The 22,301-nt window shown below is 46.6% G+C and overlaps 1 protein-coding gene across 1 annotated transcript; it reads right to left on the minus strand.

The window, feature by feature from the left end:
• Positions 1-2,186: 2,186 nt before the first annotated feature.
• Positions 2,187-9,529, minus strand: LOC122924023 (gastrula zinc finger protein XlCGF17.1-like). The gene is made up of 2 exons (XM_044274940.1): positions 9,469-9,529; positions 2,187-3,253 (listed from the first exon to the last, which is right to left on the minus strand). Exons 1-2 carry the CDS (start codon positions 9,500-9,502, stop codon positions 2,403-2,405), a joined length of 885 nt encoding a protein of 294 aa, XP_044130875.1. The 5' UTR covers positions 9,503-9,529; the 3' UTR covers positions 2,187-2,402.
• Between the last annotated feature and the right edge of the window lie 12,772 nt (positions 9,530-22,301).

The raw sequence follows: 22,301 nt of genomic DNA on the forward strand, positions 1-22,301 counted from the left end.
TAAGCCCTCTTCCCCGTGCCCCGTCTCACCATCTCCTACCCTAACCGCTGACCCACTATCTCCCTCCTTTTCTGCTTTCCCTCCTCCTCTCCAGCCACCCCCGTCGCTCCAGAATATTCCACCGTTATCAAAACCTATAGAGGGGGAAAGTTAACATACAACCCCCAAAAAAACAACATGTATTAGTCAACATTCATATATTCAAAATTCTGCCAATTCCGCTTCCAAGTATCCGCTATCAATCAGCAGTTCATCTTGTCTTCAATGCGGTATAATACAGTTAGTTGATTAGGTGCTCTGTCGTTTATAGGACTAAGAATTTCAACAGTTAATAACATAAAACCGCTAGCAATCCCTTGATTTATTGAGTTAGTTAGGTTAGTTCATATTAATTCATGTTCATACATTCATTTTTGTTAGTTCTTTCCTATATAACTTGCGATTCCAATAGCAGCTCTCACATGCTATAGTTGTTTTGATTACCAGGTAGTCGACCATATGTATTGACATGTAGAAAGGGATTAACAGCTTATTCCTTTATATACCGCCAGCCATTTCAATTTTACCAAATCCAGCAGTCAAGTTATTTATAGCAACATAAATGATCCACCTTATTCTCTGACCACCCAGCTATGAATTGCCCTTGCCACCTGCAAGCCCCAGAATGACAACACACCCTCTACTTTAATCCTTTGGCCTGGAGCCCTCAATCAACGGCACTCCTCCACCTCTGTCATGGTCTAAATTTTATGTGCCGGCCACGGGGGGCACCCGTATCCCACGTATGTATTTTAGGACCAGTTATCGTAGCCCCCTCAGATCCGCTGTTATATCCACTATTTAATAGCCCAATTTTGGCGGAAAAAAGGAGCATATATATTTTTCACCATGTTGCCAAGAAGTGGAGGTGGGGAGGGAAACACTCACGCCCGTCGAACCGGTGACATGCGTTCCCCAGTCTTGTATCCGGCTCCACTCAGCTCCCGATTGCCTGATGCCGGGGAGCCTTTTATATGTTTGCTGCAGATGCAGAGGGACGAGGCAACCAGCAGGTGGCAGGACAGCAGCAGTCAGCGGGACAATTCTCAGCCGAGCAACAGGGAGGGAGACCGAACAGAAACCAAAGCGAGCCCAAAAGCGATGGCTGGAACAACTTCAGGTCAGTAGCCAGAGCGGCCCCCGTAACATCCTCCAGGTGGTAACCGAGGAGGCTGCAAAACCGTGGTTAGAGCGGCCTCAGAGCTTAGGCCCGACCGGCTTCTCATCGGGGCGGGAGCTCAAACGACCGGAGTGAGGGAGTGTGCGCACGTCACCTGTGTGCGTCCGCACGCATGCTCCTCCCTTCAAAACTTCAAACACACTTAAAAGGACTTTTGGGTCTCTGAAAAGTTTTGGTGGTAAAAATATTCTTAAATCACTCCCTACGCTGTCTGTCCCTTCCTCAGCACAGCTCTCCCTGACTGAGAATGAGCCGAACATGGGTCATCGGGTGCTATATAGCACCCGATGACGCGTTCCGGCCAGCCAATCACTGTAATGCCAGGAGCCAACATGGCTACAGCATTACAGTGAGGGCAGTACTTACCTGCACATTTATTGACTGCATAGCAGCCAAGAAACTTGCGGGACGGAGAACTGGTGTTCGGCCAAGCATGCTCGATTATCACTAATTGTAACTCTCATACAATCCACTGTTGGTGTATGAGAGAAGCAATCTGATGATTGATTTTAATAGTTCCCTATGGGAACTATAAAAATACTGTAAAAAAAATTAATTAATTATTTTTTCAGTATTAAAATGCAAGAAAAACTATACATATGTGGTATAGCCATAATTGTACTGACCTGGAAAAGTATGGAACATAATTAAATAATAGGTCAGTTTTAAAATATAGGAAACTACGTAGAAACAAAACATAAAACTGTTGCATAATTTCCATTATTTTTACAATTTCACACCACGTGGAATTTTTTTCCATCTCCCCACTACATCGTTTGCATTATTAAATAGTGGAATTAGAAAATGTATAAAACAAGCGATCATACGGTTATGTAAACTTAAAAATAAAAAAGTCCTGGAAAGACAGGGAGTAAAAAAACAAAAGATTTGAAAAATCCTCCAGGGCTGAAAGGGTTACCTGTAAGGTTTAAAACATATTAATGAACAGAATATATGTCTTCCTAAACAGGATTTATCAGATGTTTTATAGAAGCCGTTATGTGACATCAATTAATCTTTTATATCCAAATATACAACCTGAAATGAAAACAATGTCTATGACCCAGTGATATATTGTTTTGTTATATTGTGGCCATATGGCTTCTCTTTTGTGTGACTTCACTAATGACTAATTTTGGCTTTAGAAGCAAAAATATTTTTCTGATTCTGAATGCAGCTTCTCTCATATGTGATTCCTCTTATGTTTTAGAAGACTTGATTTATCTGAAAAACATTTCCCACATTCTGAACATGTATATGCTTTCTCTCCTGTGTGAATTCTGTCATGTGCAATAAGATTTGATTTCTCTGTAAAACATTTCCCACATTCTGAACATGAATATGGCTTCTTTCCTGTGTGACTTCTCACATGTTTAATAAGACCTGATTTATCTGTAAAACATTTCCCACATTCTGAACATGAATAAGGCTTTTCCCCTGTGTGAATTCTGTCATGTGTAACAAGACTGGATTTGTGTCTAAAACATTTCCCACATTCTGAACATGAATATGGTTTCTCCCCGGTGTGACTTCTCTCATGTCTAACAAGATGCGATTTCTGTGTAAAACATTTCCCACATTCTGAACATGAATATGGTTTCTCTCCTGTGTGTTTTCTCTCATGTATAACAAGATTGGATTTATGTGTAACACATTTTCCACATTTTGAACATGAATATGGTTTCTCTCCTGTGTGTTTTCTCTCATGTATAACAAGATTGGATTTTAGTGTAAAACATTTCCCACATTCTGAACATGAAAACATTTTCTCTCCTTTGTGATGTCTTTGGTGTGTAGAAAGTCCTGAGCTGTTTGTGGATTCTTTACCACAATGAAACCTTTCAGTCCCTTTATGACTTGTACTTGCGGTAACAATCTGTGATTGGTCAGGAGAAGGTTCCTCATAACTAGGAGGATTATATGACAGATCTGTACTGTGAAGTTCTGGATGTACATTATTTTCTCCTGAAGAGCGCTGCATGATATCGTCATCTAGTGGTAACATGACATTTTCACATTTCTTACTGGGATTTTCTGGTAAGATAAAAATGAAAATTTGTTTTAAAGTTTGCTTTTTATTTGCAAACAACAGAGTAGACAAACTTATAACATTCCAATTAGGCTGGAAGTCGATCCAGCATGAAGGAGAAGTATTCATTCAATTGGAATCCATTCCCGACTTTGGCCAAAAAACTCCACTTGTGATCCCAGCCTTACAAAGCTTCTATAACGTCCTGACAAAGTCCAGTATTCTGGTTTACACCAGGTCATGACTTTTATTACATACAGTAAATAATGACTTAACAAAACAAAAAAATTTGAAAAGCCTGACCATGTCTGGAAACGAGTCCTGCTCTCTGCCAACACATTTTGCCTTTCAACAGCAACTAGACATCATTTGAAAAAAAACAAGGAATGTCATGGTTGGAGCTGGTGAAGGGGGCCCATCATGGTTTGTGGCTGGTGGAGGGAACATCATGGTTTGGAGCTGCTTTGCTGCCTCATGGTCTGGACACCCTGCAACCATTGGGTAAACAACTGGGCAGATTTACTAATCCTGTTTAAAATGTACAGAGTAAATCTAGAGAGGCTCCACATTCATCACAGGAGCTTGGGCTGGAGGACAGATCTGCTGCAGAGCTACACAAGTCTGTCTACCTCTATACTACTTAGTGGTTGACTCTTCTGTCACAATGGAGCATTGCTAGCCCCGCCCCTGCAGAACTTGCCTGTTGTTTCTTTATGTGGAACCTTAAAATCCCCCCTTTTTGGACAGATTATAAGAGCAGCTACCTCTTGTTAGGGAGCATATGGAGGCCGCAAAGCGAGCCCAGAGTAGGGTCTATAATCGGCAGGCTCGGGACCGGAACTTTAACCCGGGTGATTGGGTGTTGGTTCTGGTACCGACTGTAGACAGTAAGTTCCTAGCTAGGTGGCAAGGGGCCTACAAGGTACTTGAAAAAATTGGAGAGGTAGATTACAAGGTACACCGGCCAAGGAGGCAAAATCCGGAGCAGGTGTACCATGTGAATCTGCTCAAACCATGGATAGATAGGGAAACCTGTACGGAAGACAGCCCGCTGCCAGGGTTCCTAGGGGAAGCGGTTTTGGCCCCTCTGTCTGTAGCCAGGAAAGCGGCTACCACAGTGAAAATTGCTGACAACCTCTCCTCTAAAACAGGCTCAGAAAGCCAGGGAGTTCATTAGTCGGAACACGGACGTGTTATTGGACCTCCCTGGACGCACGTCCATAATCCGGCATGACATTGTCACTGAGCCTCAGGCAAAAGTCTGGGTAAAACTATACCAGGTACCCGAGGCTCAGCGACAAGCCATCGCGGAGGAAGTGCAGCTAATGCTCCAGCTAGGTGTCATCGAGGAGTCACAAAGTGAATAGGCCAGTCCGATAGTCTTAATACCCAAGCCGGACGGGACATTGAGGTTCTGTAACGACTTCCGCAAACTGAATGAGGTGTCTAAATTTGACGCATATACCATGCCCCGAGTAGATAAACTTATTGAGAAATTAGGCCAAGCCCGGTATTTTTCTGTGTTGGACCTCACCAAAGGGTACTGGCAATTACCCTTGATGGAAAAAACAGCTTTCATCACGCCAGAGGGGCTGTATCAGTACAAAGTATTACCCTTTGGTCTACATGGCGCTCCCACCACGTTTCAAAGGCTAATGGACGTTGTACTCCGTCCACATCGTCTGTACACTTCGGCGTACCTGGATGATATCGTTGTCCATAGCACCGACTGGGAAAGTCACCTACCTAAAGTACAGGCTGTAGTGGAGTCCCATAGGAAGGCTGGCGTAACCGCTAACCCAAAAAAGTGCGCAATAGGGTTAGAAGAGACCAAGTACCTCGGGTATGTAATTTGGCGTGGAAAACCTTAGGTGAACAAAATTGAGGCAATTAGGAATTGGCCCCGACCTGTCACTACTCAGTGGTAAAGACCGATGCCTCTGAAATAGGCCTCGGAGCTGTACTCTCTCAGGACATCAATAGGGAGGAACACCCTGTTTTCATGAGGCGAAAGCTTACCCCAGCTGAGACTAGGTACAGTACAGTGGAGAGAGAGTGCCTGGCCATCAAGTGGGCACTCGAAATCTCTCCGCTATTATCTGTTGGAGAGAAAGTTCCGTCTGGTGACCAACTACTGCCCTCTCAAGTGGATGAGCCAAGCCAAAGAGAGGAATGCTCGGGTCTCCAGATGGTTCTTGTCGTTACAGAACTTCAAGTTCTTAGTGGAACATAACATAAGGCAGGCAGGTTACAGGGAAACGCATATGCCCTGTCCCGGGTACACTGTCTGGCAAGTGTTCACCCCCTCAGGGTTGAACAAATGAGGGAAGGTATGTAGGAAGGCGCAAGGGTCCGTCGTTGATGAAAGGTATGTGTCACTGAGATTCCTGGCCTCAGCAAGAGCCGGTAATTTCATATGTCAGCGGCAGCTAGTGCTGACTGACATGGTTTTGAAATTTAGTATGGCTGTAAAGCTGATCCGGGACAGCTTTTACTGGGAGTAGCCAAAGTGCAGGGTGGGTGGCTACTCCCCGTGTTCCAGGCCGGGTCTTGGTTTGGGCTATAAAACACAGGCAACAATGTCAGGTGGTAGGAATTTACTCTTCTCTGACAGTGAAGCTGTCAGTCTCTGTGTTGGGACCTGGGAGTTTGGGCCTGGGTAAAGGCCTGCTACCTTGTTGGCGTGAGAGCAGGTGGTTTCTGCTATGTCCAAGGACGTCTGCATTGCTGCATGGTGTGAACAAACACCAGACTCAAGGTGAGTGTTTTCCTTGAAACTGACTTTTTGTTTTGCTTATTCGTATGTGTGAATAAACACCAAACTGTTTACGTTAAAGACGTTGTCGTTGCCTCTATACTGCGTCCGCAGCCTGTCTACCGGAGCAAATCCCCACACTTGTAATAATCCATGCACCTGCTGCAGAAACAACCCAATACATGGAAATGCCTACAATAAATGTGCCCTGTGTGAACACGCTCTAATGCAGCTGGAACATTCTGGGACATGCAGTTACTGCTAGAAGTCACACGTTCAGTCTGAAGGGGATGAGCAGATAATCGCTGAAGTGATGGACAACATGGTCACATTTAGCAATTTAAAGCCGATGCCGGACAAGTATTTTACTACAAATATTTTCACATTTTATTGAGACACCAACGACTTAGGCTACTTTCACACTGGCGTTTTGGCTTCCCGTATGCGAGTTCTGTCATGGGCTCTCACAAGCGGTCCAAAACGGATCGGTTATGCCCTAATGCATTCTGAATGGAAAAGGATCCGTTTGCCTCTGATCAGTCACCATTCCGCTCTGGAGTTGGACACCAATATACTGCCTGCAGCGGTTTTCTGTCCCGTCCTGGGATGCGGAGCGAGACGGGTCCGTCCTGCACAAAATGTAAGTCAATGGGGACGGATCAGTTTTCACTGACACAATCGAAAAAGGATCTGTCCCCCATTGACTTTTAATGGAGTTCATGATGGATCCGTCTTGGCTATATAAGACATAATACAACCGGATCCGTTCATGAAGGATGCATGCGGTTGTATTATTGTAACGGAAGCGGTTTTGCAGATCTAAGACGGATACTCAAAAAACGCTAGTGTGAAAGTAGCCTTACATAACACACGCCTGTTCTACATCGAGGACAAACAGTCGTACAGGGCGGACATTGCCCATAAACTCCATGTATGATCTACAATATATATATACAATGCAGAACACGGATTGTACAAGACGTCTCTGTAGTACAGTCTACTATACCGGCCCGATGGAGGCCAGAAGGACACGCTCTCATCATGTGACTGGAGCCCTATGGATATGACTGACATATAAAGAACACGTAGCCTCTAATGTAATGTGAGAAGAAACTGTGGAGATCCTCCATTACATGTCACTGCACACACGTGTATACACTGCACATGACGGCTCTTACCCTGTGATACAAGAGGCTGGTGCTCCTCCATTACATGTCACTGCACACACGTGTATACACTGCACATGACGGCTCTTACCTTGTGATATAAGAGGATGGTGCTCCTCCATTACATGTCACTGCACACACGTGTACACACTGCACATGACGGCTCTTACCTTGTGATATAAGAGGCTGGTGCTCCTCCATTACATGTCACTGCACACACGTGTATACACTGCACATGACGGCTCTTACCTTGTGATATAAGAGGCTGGTGCTCCTCCATTACATGTCACTGCACACACGTGTATACACTGCACATGACGGCTCTTACCTTGTGATATAAGAGGCTGGTGCTCCTCCATTACATGTCACTGCACACACGTGTATACACTGCACATGACGGCTCTTACCCTGTGATATAAGAGGCTGGTGCTCCTCCATTACATGTTACTGCACACACGTGTACACACTGCACATGACGGGTCTCACCTTGTGATATAAGAGGCTGGTGCTCCTCCATTACATATCACTGCACACACGTGTATACACTGCACATGACAGCTCTTACCTTGTGATATAAGAGGCTGGTGCTCCTCCATTACATGTCACTGAACACACGTGTATACACTGCACATGACGGGTCTTACCTTGTGATATAAGAGGCTGGTCCTCCTCCATTAAATGTCACTACACACACGTGTATACACTGCACATGACGGCTCTTACCCTGTGATATAAGAGGCTGGTGCTCCTCCATTACATGTCACTGCACACACGTGTATACACTGCACATGACGGCTCTTACCTTGTGATATAAGAGGCTGGTGCTCCTCCATTAAATGTCACTGCACACACATGTATACACTGCACATGACGGCTCTTACCCTGTGATATAAGAGGCTGGTGCTCCTCCATTACATGTCACTGCACACACGTGTATACACTACACATGACGGCTCTTACCTTGTGATATAAGAGGCTGGTGATCCTCCATTACATGTCACTGCACACACGTGTATACACTGCATATGACGGGTCTTACCTTGTGATATAAGAGGCTGGTGCTCCTCCATTACATGTCACTGCACACACGTGTATACACTGCACATGACGGGTCTTACCTTGTGATATAAGAGGCTGGTGCTCCTTCATTACATGTCACTGCACACACGTGTATACACTGCACATGACGGGTCTTACCTTGTGATATAAGAGGCTGGTGCTCCTTCATTACATGTCACTGCACACACGTGTATACACTGCACATGACGGGTCTTACCTTGTGATATAAGAGGCTGGTGCTTCTCCATTACATGTCACTGCACACACGTGTATACACTGCACATGACGGCTCTTACCCTGTGATATGAGGCTGGTGCTTCTCCATTACATGTCACTGCACACACGTGTATACACTGCACATGACGGGTCTTACCTTGTGATATAAGAGGCTGGTGCTCCTTCATTACATGTCACTGCACACACGTGTATACACTGCACATGACGGGTCTTACCTTGTGATATAAGAGGCTGGTGCTTCTCCATTACATGTCACTGCACACACGTGTATACACTGCACATGACGGGTCTTACCTTGTGATATAAGAGGCTGGTGCTCCTTCATTACATGTCACTGCACACACGTGTATACACTGCACATGACGGGTCTTACCTTGTTATATAAGAGGCTGGTGCTCCTCCATTACATGTCACTGCACACATGTATACACTGCACATGACGGGTCTTACCTTGTGATATAGGAAGCTGGTGCTCCTCCAATACATGTCACTGCACACACGTGTATACACTGCACATGACGGCTCTAACCTTGTGATATAAGAGGCTGGTGGTCCTCCATTACATGTCACTGCACACACGTGTATACACTGTACATGACTGGTTTTACCTTGTGATATAAGAGGCTGGTGCTCCTCCATTACATGTCACTGCACACACGTGTATACACTGCACATGACGGCTCTTACCCTGTGATATAAGAGGCTGGTGTTCCTCCATTACATGTCACTGCACACACGTGTATACACTGTACATGACTGGTCTTACCTTGTGATATAAGAGGCTGGTGCTCCTCCATTACATGTCACTGCACACACGTGTATACACTGCACATGACGGCTCTTACCTTGTGATATAAGAGGCTGGTGCTCCTCCATTACATGTCACTGCACACACGTGTATACACTGCACATGACGGCTCTTACCCTGTGATATAAGAGGCTGGTGCTCCTCCATTACATGTCACTGCACACACGTGTATACACTGCACATGACGGCCCTTACCTTGTGATATAAGAGGCTGGTGCTCCTCCATCATGGCCTCCTTGTACAGATCCTTGTGTCCTTCTATATACTCCCACTCCTCCATGGAGAAATAGACAGTGACGTCCTGACACCTTATAGGAACCTGACAACACAATGACACCGTCATCACCCAGACCCTTCCAGTGCTGTTACTGGAGAATTTCCCAGCATTCCCAGCAGTGTCACCTCTCCAGTCAGCAGCTCCATCATCTTGTGGGTGAGTTCTAGGATCTTCTGCTCATGTATCAGGGGGTGAGGGGGAGGCTCTGTGATGGGGGGAGGGGTCCTGCTCTGCCCTCCTGACTCCTGGAGATGGATGATGGGAGTCACACAGTCCCCCGATGTCTTCTTCACTATTGTGTACTCCTGTGGATGGAGAGAGACACTTAGGGAATAAACCCTTCAGGGGCCATGTGCTCTCCTCCGGCCCTCTCCTCCTGGTACAACGTGCCTACTTACCTCCTCATGGCTCCTACAACATGACTATTGGTCACTGGTCACATGACACATCACTCACCATATTGGGGGCTGATCTTCAGGGTCTCCGTCACTGGGAAGGTCTGGAGGCCGTTCTCCAGGACCCTGGACTCTTCCTATGATGGATTCACCTCCCAGATGTCTGACTTGTTACAGAATACAATACAGAGGAGAGAAATCTAGAAAAGTTTACCTCTCCGCTCAGCAGGGAGATGATCTCCAAGGTGAGGTCTAATATTCTTCTGCTGATCTCCTTCCTGTCCATCCTTGGGGGTCGTTCAGGAGAAGAGGAGAGAACTGGAGGAGCTGGAGGCTTCTAGTACTGCAGGTGCCTTTATGAGAAGAGGAGAGGAAATCATCCAGGGGACAAGACCAGATGTCACCTCCAGAACCGCACTTCCTGAGCCTGGAGGGCCCCGCTTCTGAGCCCCCACTACATGGATTCCAGGGGCCCCAACATGGAGATCTCTGGTGGCTCCACAGGAGATAAATGTCTGGTAGATGCAGGTCCCACCTCTGGGCTGTGCTCAGCTGTGTCCAGAACTCCTAGAGAAGAGACGGGAGAGAGCTGAGCTCAGGCCGGGCCCCGCTCCATTCATTCTCCTCCTGGAGGCAGGGGCCCCTCACCAGGACAGACAGGGGCCAGCGAATGATGACAACCCCCACTATCCCCCCTACTCCTCCCCCATCATACTAAGCTGAGGAGCGGAGAAGGATTCCTTGTGTGTAATGGAGGAGAATCTCCAGAGGTGACATGTCTGAGCTCTCCACCACACTGTCTCCTCACAGCTCATCTTACCTGCAGGCTGGAGGAATGGCTGATACCATAGAGAACAAGAGCCCTGACCACCGACCAGGACCTGCCCAGTATCTGCTGCACTGCCAGAGCTGAAGGACCTGCGGTGACGTCACCGTCATGTGATCAGTGCAGGGGGCGGGGATTAGCAGTGGGGAGAGGAGATGGTGAAAGAACAGTGAAGATGTCACTGTCATGTGATCAATGCAGGGGGCGGGGCTCAGCAGTTCAGCAGTGGTGAAGGACCTGGGGTGACGTCACTGTCATGTGATCAGTACAGGGGGTGGGGCTCAGCAATGGAGAATATTGGTGTGTAGGACCTGTGATGATGTCACCATCATGTGATCAGTGAAGGGGCGGAGTCAGCTGGTAGAGACGAGATAAGGAGGAGGAGCTGTAATTGTGGTCATGTTACATGTGAGGGATGATCCTTGTATGGAGAAAGCATTTTATGATTTCTTTCCTACAGAACTGGAAAAATGCTGGGAGTTGTAGTTCTCGCCTCTGATATATTACTGTCTGGACATGCTGGGAGTTGTAGTTCTCGCCTCAGAAACCTACAATAACAGCCTGGTGTGTTACCTCTGAGATATCATATAACATTCTGTACTCTTCTCCTCTGATATATAACAGTCTGGGCATTGTGAGAGTTGTAGTTCTCTCCTCTGATATATTATTGTCTGGACATGCTGGGGGTTGTAGTTCTCTGATATAACAGTCTGTACAGAGCTGTGGTCACCTCTCTAGAGTCTCCTATGGACGACATAACAGACTGAGATGTAATTGTTCCCGGGAATGCAGGTCTGAAGAGGAAGCCCCTGATGGAGAATTCAGGATAAACTGTTTTCCTCCTCTGAGGAGGAGAAGAATAAAGAGGGGAATATTCTAAGGGAAGAAAGTAACAAAGAGATTGTTCATGTCCGACCGGTTGGGGGACCAGGATGATGACCAGGGGGTCTCCACCTGTAGGGTTCTAGGGCCTTCAAAGTGGTTGAAGCTTTGAAAAAAAAGCTATGATGGCCGAATGCAAACATCCTGGAAATGATCCAGTTCAGTCCGGATTCACAATACAGTCAGAGTCTCCAAAATGGCTACCACAGAAAAGCTGAAAGTTCCTTCATCACTTACATAGTGGGTTCCTCCTCCTAAAGTTAATACATCTATAGGATATAAAGTTGAGATGGCTGCATATTTTATAATCTCAGCTAAGGCAGTCCTACTCCTGGGTGAGGAACACGGCCTTATGCTCCTGCATTTCACAGCCAATCTGTTCAGGATCTCCTCAGCTATTTTGTCCCTTACACGGTGGTGTCCTTTAAAAGATAACTGTCACACTTAGACCCTAATTTTAATTTCCATATATGTAGTTACTAATAACAGGATATTCCAGAATCAGTTACTATTAGACTGACTTACCCCATATTTAATAAGATTAAGCCCTTAGGAACCAGTCTGCATAAAACTGCAATCTCACTATTCAGTTAAGATGGCCACCACTGCCCTCCCCCTGAGGCTAATCCCGCCTGCCCTCACTAGCCAGTAACAATAGCGCCCCAAAAGTGTCAGTAACCACAGCCCTCCCCCTAAAGGGTTAATCTCCTGCAGCACAAAGGGGTCCTCTTACCTCATGTTGCTGTCATGTATACACTGAGCAGACGGCAGATCTCCCTTCCCTGGTCTGCGCTGCTCCAACTCTGCATTCTCCAGCTCTGCTGACTGAGGGAGCGTCTGCCAAGCGCAGGGACAGGGAGAAGTGCACACAGCCCAGGCACTGGTATCAGCTGCTGGGGAGGACCTGGCTCTAATCATTTACACACAGTCCCTTGCTGTCAGGAATGTGACCTTGCACGCAGCCTGCTTCTGCGTCATCCGTCCTTCAACCAAGAGGACGGACCATGCCTAGCAACAGGTAGACGGACCATGCCTAGCAACAGATAGACGGACCATGCCTAGCAACAGATAGACGGACCATGCCTAGCAACAGATAGACGGAACATGCCTAGCAACAGATAGATGGACCATGCCTAGCAACAGAGGACGGACCATGCCTAGCAACAGAGGACGGACCATGCCTAGCAACAGATAGACGGACCATGCCTAGCAACAGATAGACGGACCATGCCTAGCAACAGATAGACGGACCATGCCTAGCAACAGATAGACAGACCATGCCTAGCAACAGATAGACGGACCATGCCTAGCAACACATAGACAGACCATGCCTAGCAACACATAGACGGACCATGCCTAGCAACAGATAGACGGACCATGCCTAGCAACAGATAGACGGACCATGCCTAGCAACAGATAGACGGACCATGCCTAGCAACAGATAGACGGACCATGCCTAGCAACAGATAGACGGACCATGCCTAGCAACACATAGACGGACCACGCCTAGCAACAGATAGACGGACCACGCCTAGCAACAGATAGACGGACCATGCCTAGCAACAGATAGACGGACAATGCCTAGCAACAGATAGACGGACCATGCCTAGCAACACATAGACGGACCATGCCTAGCAACACATAGACGGACCATGCCTAGCAACACATAGACGGACCATGCCTAGCAACAGATAGACGGACCTGCATAGCAACCCTATTTTAAGCACAGGTAAAAGTAGGCAGTACAGGGAACAAAACTGTGGAATTAAGGTGTAATTGAATACACAGTGAAAAGTTGAAATAGGGCCACCAAGGAGATATTACTCACCACAATCCAATACTCCCAAAAAATAAATTATTATGACAGTTATCCTTTAAAGCTGCTTCCTTAAGAATAAAGAGAATTTCTTTGGTTCCATACTTGGATTACTGACCACCTTCAGGCTGCTGGCCAGTTATTTGAGGGTTTTAGGCCTCATGTAAGTAGTGGCAGAGGTAGCTTCTTGAGCCTTATGGCACTTATGTTCTATACAGAGAAGAGATCCTTGGCCTGTGGAAATATAGCTCAGATGGGTTGAACAGTAGGTGCATCCTCATTTCAAGCTAGTCAATCTTTCAGATGGCAGAAACATCTAATATATTAGTGTTCTGTGTTCCAGCTGATCTGGATTCTGTTGACTATTAATTTCTCTACTAGGTGGAGAATTGCACCTGGAGGGGCATACAGTAAGTGGGCTGATGGAGTCCCTTGAGAGGTCTCTCTCCTCAAATCTCAAAGAGTTTAATGCTATAGAAGATCCTGTCTGACTCGCCCCACAGAATGGGAAGCATTCTGTGTAAGTGCAGACATTACAAGAAGGCTGATACCAGATCACAACCCCATCTTTAAGCAGTGGTAAGGGTCATGACATGAATAGAATTAAACCTGACCCATATGTCTGCTGTACATATTTGAGGCTCGCTCAACATTGTTGCTGACCAACAACTGAGTCAAACTCTAGCAGTTGCAGGAGAATGGTCTTGGAATACAGAGATTTTCAAGCAAATTGCCAAGATAAGGGAAGTATCAGAGATGTATCTCAATGCAATCAGGTTCAGTGCCAAGATCGAAATATTCCTTTACCTTTATCAGGTGAACAATTCCTTGATGGTAGATACCCTGTCTATTCCTTGGAGTTCAGGCTGACCTACATTTTCCTTTCAGTGTTCATGATACCTAGGGCATTGATGAAAATCAGGTTAGACCAGGCCAAGGTAGCACAATCATACCATTCAAGCAGAAGAGGTCATGGTTCCCAACTCATGCAGATGAGTCGAAGGTGTTACTGAGACTTCCCCCAGTGCAGATCCTGGGTGCTAAGATCTGGAAAAATTCCGCCTGACAGCCTGAAGGTTGACCAACTTCTATTTCTATCTAGAGGCCTCTCTGATGTAGTCATGAAGACCCTTCTATACTTTGGGTCTAAATCTACCAAAAGGTCATGTTTATCAACTGTTAGTAACTCAACCTTCAGGCAACTACCTAAGAGAGGAAGCTGCTATTTAAACTTGTAACCCCGCCCAGAGGCGGTGCCAGAAAGCAGGAAGTGTGGGCTCCTGGAAACATAAATGACAGGAAGCAGTGGACGCGTGCTCTATGGGATACCAGTATGGGATGGAGCACGGAGGCAGCGCAACCGGAGGGCGCGTCTGGCAGTCGGATACCTGTCTTATCTGGCGGAGACAGCAGCGGGCAGCGAGGTAGGAGATTATTATTATTATTATTAAAACGCCATTCATTCCATGGCGCTGTACATATGAAAAGGGGTATATATACATAATACAGACAACTGCAATAAGCATGAACAAGACAAGTTATAAACTTGTACAGAAGGAGAGAGGGTCCTGCCTGCGAGGGCGTACAATCTACAAGGTATGGAGGAAAGACACAGTAGGTGAGGGTAAAGCTGGTCATGGTGGTATAGAGGCAGCAGGGTCACTGGTTGTAGGCTTGTCTGAAGAGGGTTTTTTTAGGTTTCTCTTGAAGGATTCCACTGTGAGAGTCTGATGTTGGGGTACAGAACTTCAGAGTATGGGGGATGCACCGGAGAAATCTTGGAGGTGACTGTGTGAAATGGTGATAAGAGGAGCGGGTGGAGAGAGGGCGGTCTTGTGAGCAGGGGCGTCGCTAAGTTAAAACATTTGTGGTCTAGGCCCCTGATATTTTGTCCCAGGCCCCAAATGTCCTGCCTGCCTGCTAGATGCAACTATATTGCCGTCCTCAGGATAGCAATACAATTAAATCTAATGCACTGTAAGATCTCAAGAACCTGTGGTGACATCACAGGTCATGTGACCAGTAAAACAGGAAGTGGTTGAGAAGGACCTGCGGTGAGGTCACCATCATGTGACCAGTGCAGGAGAGGCCAGCAGTGAATAGGGGAAAAAGCTGAGGTGATGTCTGATACATCAGGAGAGGTAAGTGAAGGGAGAGGCAGAGGAATGCTGGGAGTTGTGGTTATTTAACTGGGACTGTATGCTAGGGCTGTGTGTTGGAGGTGGCTGGGAAGAGAGTTATGTTATTTACATGGGACTGAATGTTGAATGTGGCTAGTGGGGGGGGGGTGATGTTATTTAGATGGGAGTGATTGTTGAGGGGGTGATGTTTACATGGGATTGCATGTTGGAGGCGGCTGGGTAGGGGGTGATATTATTTTACTTGGGACTGTATGTTGAAGGTGGCTGGGTTGAAGGAGATGTTATTTACATGAGACTGTATTTTGGATGGGGCTGTAGCTAGAGAGGAATGTTATTTACATGGGACTATATATTGGAGGGAGCTGGAGAGATGGTGTGATGTTATTTACATGGCACTCTATGGTGGAGGGAGGAATATAACTACAGGGAGCACTATAAATACTGGGGGCACTTCAGGGTTAGCATTATAACATTAGGGGGCAGTATAAATACTGGAGGCATTATAGGAGTTCTTATTACTTCTGGGAGCTCTATAGGAGGGTCTTATAGATCCACATTATTACTACTGAGGGGTCTGTAGATAGCTTTATTACCACTGGGGGAACAAAAGGAGGCCTTATTTCTACTGGGGGCTCTGTGAGGGTATTATTAATTTTGGAGGGCTATTCTACTAATGGGGGCACTCTTGGGGAGCGTTATCACAGTTGGGGGCACTGTAGGGGCAGTATTACTAATGAGGGCATTCGAGAAGGGAATTACTATTGGTGGGACTGTGAGGACCACTATTACTATTGGGGCACTAATATTTCTCTAGGATAGTATTTGGGTTATTGGGGAGCACAGCGAGCAGCAGGATAACACTGTGGGGACTCCAGGTTGAGGGAAGATGATAGAAAAGTGAGGAAGCTAAGATGTCTGTGTGCCACACTCTGCAGAGACGAGGCGGCTGAAAGAAGATGTCCAGACTAAATGGAGAAGATGATAGAGAAGATCTACATCAGAGGAGATGTCACCTGGAGGCCCTGGATGTGAGAGGTATGTGCTGCTGTATAGCAAGTACAGCAAAATGTGTGTGTGGGGAGCTTAGAGAGCTGGGACATATTCATTGGGGCTCGGGCCCTAGATCTTTTGCAACTTTACGTGTGGGGATGTATCTGGAAAGTAGCTCAGAGATGCACGGAGGGGACAGGTTGTGGACGGTCTTATATGTATTTTAGCCAGTGAAGGGATTGGCAGAGAGTAACAGGGTGAGAGGTGGATTAGTCGGGCAGCAGAGTTGAGGATAGATTGGAGGGGTGTGAGGGCGCTAGATGGAAGGCCACAAAGAAGAATGTTACAGTAGTCTAGGCCAGAGATAATGAGGGCATGTACAAGCATTTTTGCGGACTCCTGGTTGAGGAATGCATGGATGCAAGATATTTTTGACTTGAAGGCGGCAGGTGGTGGAAGAACTTGGATGTGCGATTTGAAGGACAGGGCAGAATCTAAGGTTACTCCAAGGCAATCGATTTGGTTGACTGGGGAGAGTGTGCAGACATTGATCGTGATAGATAAGTCTGTTGGGGGGGTTGAGCAAGATTGGGGAAAGATGATAAATTCAGTTATCCATCTTGAGTTTTAGAAAGTGAGAGGAGAAGAAGGAGCATATGGAAGATAGGCATTGTGGGATTCTAGATATTAAGGTGGAGATGCCTGGATCAAAGAGGCAACTTTGTTTGTCGTCAGAATAAAAGTGATACTGAAAGCTATGGGTCCTAGGACAGACCCTTGCTTGACACCAACAGAGAGGGAATGAGATGAGGAGGTGGTGTAAGAGGTACTAAATGTCCGATCTGTGAGGTATGATGTGTTCCAGGAGAGGGCCAGGTCAGTGATGCCAAGAGATGAGAGAGTTTGTAACAGAAGGGAGTGGTCAATCGTGTCAAAGGCAGAGGACAGGTCAAGGAGAAGGCGGACAGAATAATGTTGTTTGGTTTTGACAGTTAGGTGGTCGTTGATGACTTTGATAAGGACAGTTTCAGTCGAGTCGTGGGGTCAGAAGCCACGTTGTAACTGGTGAAAGAGGGAGCAGGAAGAGATGACAGTTAAAAGTGGACATGTTGTTCAAGTAGCTTTGAGATGCTGGGGATATAACAGGTGAGACAGCAGGAGGTATGGCAACGGGCCTAACTACTTCCAATGAGCGCATCTCCCTTTTCAATATTTTTTTTTATAAACACAGGTTTAGGAGGGGCTAGGTATCTGTATGTAGGATCAGGGGTCTCTAATTTGATTAAATCATAGATCTGAAGTTGATTCATTAAAAAACTTTGTCGGTAATGCTGTTTCCGTACATTAATTAATTTATAGGTTCCTTGTAGCTAAATTTCATCTCAGCCGAAGTTGCGCGAGACTTCGGTGAATGATGGCATTTGTATTAGCATATTTTTTAAAATTTTAAAATAGAAATCCAAAGTCGACCTTGATACTTTAGCCGAGATGAATTTTGGCTACACGGAGCCCATACATTTAAATGCTGTACGGAAACAGCTTTAGCAATGGAGTTTTTTAATGAATCGACTTCGGATCTTGGATCTGAAGCTCAATTCGCTCAACCCTAGTGAAAGCATTCCCAAGATCCTGACAACCTGCCCACCCCAAAACAAAAACTAATAGTAGCTATAGAAATTGCCGGGTCTACAGAGGACATAGACGGAATGTCACAAAGAAACTCACACCAAAAATAATTTCACAAATGAAGCCCCTTTATTGTGAAACATCGGTCATGAAATAAACTCAATGTTTTGTTATCGGGAACTCCAGGTGTCCTTAAAGGGGTTATCCCACTTAGCGTTTTTATACTTACCTGCTGCCACCGCGCGTTCACTTCCTGGATTCTGGCTGGGGGCGGGCTTCATCTTGATTGAAGTCTTCTCCCGGCCGTGACGCGTGCTGGACTGAATGCGCACGCCGCAGCGCATGCGCTATGGTGACTTATTCCTACAGAGCCGGCGTGCGCGTTCGCAGCTCTGTACCATTCTGGCCGGGAAGAAGTCACTGTCGCGCATGCGCGGCAGCGTGCGCGTTCAGAACAGCGAGCGGACCGGCCGGGAGAAAAGGAGTCGTCTTCTGGGCAAGCGCGACCTTCCGGCTTTTGGAGAAGAGCAGTGGTCGTAACCAGGGGAGACCGAGTCACAACAATCAGGTAAGTGGGTATGAATTTTATCCTAATTGGTGGGGATTTGTTAATAAAGTATATTTACAAAAATGATCACTGTCAAATCATTAACAGATTTAACAGTGATCATTATGATGGGATAACCCCTTTAACCTAAAGTCCTCACAGCTTCAGGTGGGAGCACATGGAGCAAGTCCCAGCAGCAGATGGGGACCAGGATTTCACTTCAGGTCACTTCAATATCATTAAAGATGCTTAAAGCAGTTTTCTCACCTCAGACATTTATGCATATTCGGCTAGTGATGGTGCTGTATGTGTTATTTAATATTTCCTTCAATTTTGCAAATGAGCAATACAAATATCGTATTTTTCGCACTATAAGATGCATTTTTGGGGGGGGGGGGGGGAATGGTAGTGCATCTTATAAGACAAATGCTGCCATTTTTACACTGGTGACGCTGATACATCGCCGGCCGCTATGCTGCACAGCCCAGCCTGCGATGTATCAGCAGGGAAGGGAGGAGCGGCTGGAGGCCGGCAAGTGATGTTGGAATCGCAGCGGGGCCGGTGCAGTCACTGTACTCTATTACACCGCTCACCGCAGTCTTTATATGTAAAGTCTAGACCTGAGAGGTTTGTTAAAGTATGGCCATCCTCTACAGTAGTAGCGCAATCCTCTGTAGTACTCACTATGAAACTCCAGTAGCAGGCAGGCTGGGAGCGTAACGCCACTCACCACGGCACGCTCCTTCTTCATTCATAAAGTGGGAGGAGCAGGCGCGTGACGTAGTGAGTGACGATACGCTCCCGGCCTGCCTGCTACTGGAGTTTCATAGTGAGTACTACAGAGGATTGCGCTACTACTGTAGAGGATGGCCATACTTTAACAAACCTCTCATGTCTACACTTTACATATAAAGACTGCGGTGAGCGGTGTAACAGAATAGAGTACAGTGACTGCACCGGGCCCCGCCGCGATTCCAACATCACTTACCGGCCTCCAGCCCTTGTATTGCGGGTTGACGCTGTTATGGGGGGGGGGGGGATCAGTGGATGATGCTATATATGTGTCATCCACAGATCCCCCTATAACAGTGTGTAGAAATCGAGGGCCACAGCAGCATGTCCAACCAAATCTTCTTTATTGTACAAAACTCCAAAGCACAGTGTACAAAGGTAGCAACGTTTCGGCTAAGTGTAGCCTTTGTCAAGCATATGTTACAAATGCACAAGCTCACATATAAATACAAAAAATGAGACCCTCCCACATTAATGATGGCCCAATGGTCAGATTGATCTGCCAGCCCACATCAGATGCGGCAAATCACAGTGGACTCTCACAGCAGTTACTAATGAATGAACATACCCCATCTACCTCACCTGTATCAGATGATCCATAGTGGCAATGAGCGTGACCCGTAGCGGCACATTGTGACGACTGCGCATGTCTGCACATGTCATTCGGCCGCGACTGCGCATATCCGCGCACGTCATTCGGCCGCGACAATCCAGGGTATAGCAGAAAAAGCGCGAGACTACACTAGCGGCGCAACAGCCAATCAGAGGCGCCTGCACCGACGGCGTCATAGCCGGCGTGCAAGTCATGTGACCGAGAAGGACTCAATCACATGACCGCTGAAATAATCGTGTTGTAAGTCACATTTTGTTGCTGAAACCCAGCAGTGCCGCATAAATATAACATGTAAATCTCCAGTGTGGATCATGATGTGTAAGCAGATGCGTGCGTCCTAAAAGTAGGAGATGCCCACTACTGCAGAACCGCCGTCATGGAAAAAAATCCCAAAACTGTAAATGCATTGACTTAGATGTTTCACCACTGTTCAAATCATTTAAAGGGGGTGCATAAAAATCTACAAACATAAAAACATATATAGCTATACATATAACGGACGGGGATCTAGCTGATCCCTGCCACATTGAACTCCAAATTGAGTCTAAAGGGCTGTAAGGACCTCAGCGTATATATCCATTTGAGTTCTTTTTTTCCTCAGTACCGCATCCTTGTCTCCACCCCTGAGTAGGGTGCCCACACTGTCAATCACCCTGAACCGCAGTTGGTTGACAGAGTGCCCGGCCTCCACAAAATGTTTGGCTACAGGTTTGTCCATGTTTGCCTTGCGGATTGTGCTTTTGTGTTTATTAATCCGTTCACGGATTTCCATTGTAGTCTCCCCTACGTAGATAAGACTACAGGGGCATTGAATGACATACACAACATCACGTGATCTGCAAGTATAGTAGCCATTGATTTTATACTTTTTGCCACTATGCCCAGACACATACCCAGACCGGGCAAAGGGGGACTCTGGGCCAACAGAACTATTCCACGTAGAACTCTGCAAACACTTTCTCCAGGTCCACAGGAGCACCTCAAACAGCTCCTGTTGAGCAGAACTGGGAAGATTCCCACTCAACTTTGCTGTCCAGTAGAGGGCGCCATCATTCAGAGCCCATCTACATAGCAGCAGTCCCAGCTCCTACCATCACAAAGCCTTGCTACACCAAGAAGCCCCAGAAAAACAAAGCACCCCGCAACAAGTCACCCAAACCCAGCCTGCCCAATCCACCAACCAATATAGCCTGACAAAGGGTGAAATCCAGAGGACGATACACAAGTACAAAGAGGAGTATATTAGCGTCTGGAGAAACGACATAAGAACATCCCAGAAGCTGACAGTATACCAGAGCCTGCAGAGGGGGTACAAACTGGCCCCATATCTAGAGAAACTCCCCAATCCAAAAGACCGACAGATCCTGAGCCGGTACAGACTGAGCGCCCACAGCCTGCTCATTGAATCCGGGCATCATCGACAGAGGTACATGCCCAGGGAGAGCAGACTGTGCCAGCAGTGCGACCAGGAGGCCATGGAGGATGAGGCTCATTTCCTGCTGCGGTGCCCCAAATACTCAGCAGTGAGGGAGACTGACTTCAGGAGACTGTCTGATCTCTGCCCAGACTTCACCTCCATGGAAGAGGAAGAGAGACTCTCCATACTGCTGGGGAAGAGGAGAACACAGCGGCCACAGCAGCACAATATATTACTGCCTGCCATGGACTGAGAGGAGCCTGATATACCATGGACTCCTATACCCCCACCCTGTATATGTCCCCATCCCCCAACCCTACCCAATTATTTCCCACTTGCTTTGACAATGCTAAAATGTATTTAGTCCTGCCAATAAAGCTGATTTGATTTGATAGATAGATATGGGATAGAAAGATAGATATGGGATAGATAGATAGATTGATAGATAGATAAAACGGAAGAAATTCCATGGCACATCCAAGAAGTAAAATTGAATATAACGGCTTTATTCACCAGAGATGCAACGTTTCGATCCGCTTCCTGGAATCTTTCTCAAGCAATGACGATCCCAGGAAGCGGATCGGAACGTTGCATGTCTGGTGAATAAAGCCGTTATATAAAATTTAACTTCTTGAATGTGCCGTGGAAATTCTTCAGTTTATTAGTTTGGAGCAGGATCGCCTCCTCAGCCACTGGCACTCCACCT

This window comes from Bufo gargarizans, unplaced genomic scaffold (genome assembly GCF_014858855.1).
Source record: "Bufo gargarizans isolate SCDJY-AF-19 unplaced genomic scaffold, ASM1485885v1 original_scaffold_2145_pilon, whole genome shotgun sequence".
Classification (NCBI taxonomy): Eukaryota; Metazoa; Chordata; class Amphibia; order Anura; family Bufonidae; genus Bufo; species Bufo gargarizans.